Here is a 1,043-nt window from a genome sequence, read left to right as displayed (position 1 = left end):
GTCCTGAAACACACAAGCAGCCCTTTAATGAAACAGGCACCCAATTAAAGCATGCACAAGCAAAGGTTTCAACGTGACAGACAATAAATATAGATAACATTTAAGAAATACAATTACATGCATAGACCTACCCCGTGACATTTCTGTGACATGATGATATAGAGCTGTCTGATCATAGCACGCAGCCTCTGCACGCTCCTGGTGTACGCACATCTCCGTTCTCTCAGACCGTCCAGCAGAGACAGATACGAGCTCATAGTGGACATCACACAAGCGTTCTGTCATAGAAAACACGAATGACAATACCAGACAGTTAACATCTGTTCAGCAGACAAATAATGAGGTGACCGGAATGTACTCAGCAGTCAGAAAACCAATGCCACAATGCAAATAATTGGTCCTAAAAGTATGCATTACCTTTTTTGCCTGAAATTTGAATGTCAGCATTATTTCACACTGCATGCATGCTTTGTCTCTTAAATGCTGAATGCATGACTGGCAGGTAGCTACTCACGTGCACGTCGATGTAGAGGTCGGGCAGGTGCGCTGTGCATCTGTGCTGCAACATAAAACACATGACAGTAAAGCATCAGTGTGATTTGTTGTTGTGCTCACCTCAGCTCAGTGTGGTGGACTTACAGTGTCGTGGTGGGTTTTGATTTGGGCCGCACTCTGGGTGATCTCGTGCCCCATGGCCAGCACTTTGGAGTAACAGGTGGGTGGGATGGGGTACGGCTGAGCCCAGAGCTCGGTCACCGTGGCCTCCAGCAGCAGAAGCAGAAGCAGAAGCAGTGTGCGAGCCAGCATGCTGTCTGCTGTCTGTGCAGAGCACTGCTGCATTTATACACCACCGCTCCCTCAAACATCTTGTGCTCATTACAGAAAACGACATCATTTATCAATCAATTAGGCTGGAATGCACATCACATTCTTCTCAGCCGAGCGTTTTCTGAACATGCACAACATGCAAACAAACTGTAAACAATGAAATAAACATGAATCGCTTCAATATTGTTCTTTGTATGGTTTCATGCAAAAAAAAA

General features: G+C 45.4%; 1 protein-coding gene across 1 annotated transcript; it reads right to left on the bottom strand.

The window, feature by feature from the left end:
* Positions 1-113: 113 nt before the first annotated feature.
* Positions 114-824, bottom strand: LOC107580836 (cytokine-like protein 1). Its single transcript, XM_016266468.1, has 3 exons — positions 640-824; positions 515-559; positions 114-278 (listed from the first exon to the last, which is right to left on the bottom strand). Exons 1-3 carry the CDS (start codon positions 805-807, stop codon positions 114-116), a joined length of 378 nt encoding a protein of 125 aa, XP_016121954.1. The 5' UTR covers positions 808-824.
* Positions 825-1,043: the final 219 nt, after the last annotated feature.

Source organism: Sinocyclocheilus grahami, unplaced genomic scaffold (assembly GCF_001515645.1).
Source record: "Sinocyclocheilus grahami isolate Dianchi unplaced genomic scaffold, SAMN03320097.WGS_v1.1 scaffold46901.1, whole genome shotgun sequence".
In the NCBI taxonomy this organism is placed as follows: Eukaryota; Metazoa; Chordata; class Actinopteri; order Cypriniformes; family Cyprinidae; genus Sinocyclocheilus; species Sinocyclocheilus grahami.
This window is presented reverse-complemented; position numbering and strand designations above follow the sequence as displayed.

Excerpts from the sequence above, each read along its gene's own strand:
- LOC107580836 (XM_016266468.1), bottom strand. The coding sequence starts at position 807 with ATGCTGGCTCGCACACTGCTTCTGCTTCTGCTTCTGCTGCTGGAGGCC. Across the intron at positions 560-639 it reads TCAAAACCCACCACGACACT|CACAGATGCACAGCGCACCT; the intron begins GTAAGTCCACCA and ends TTTATGTTGCAG. Across the intron at positions 279-514 it reads ACCTCTACATCGACGTGCAC|AACGCTTGTGTGATGTCCAC; the intron begins GTGAGTAGCTAC and ends TTTCTATGACAG.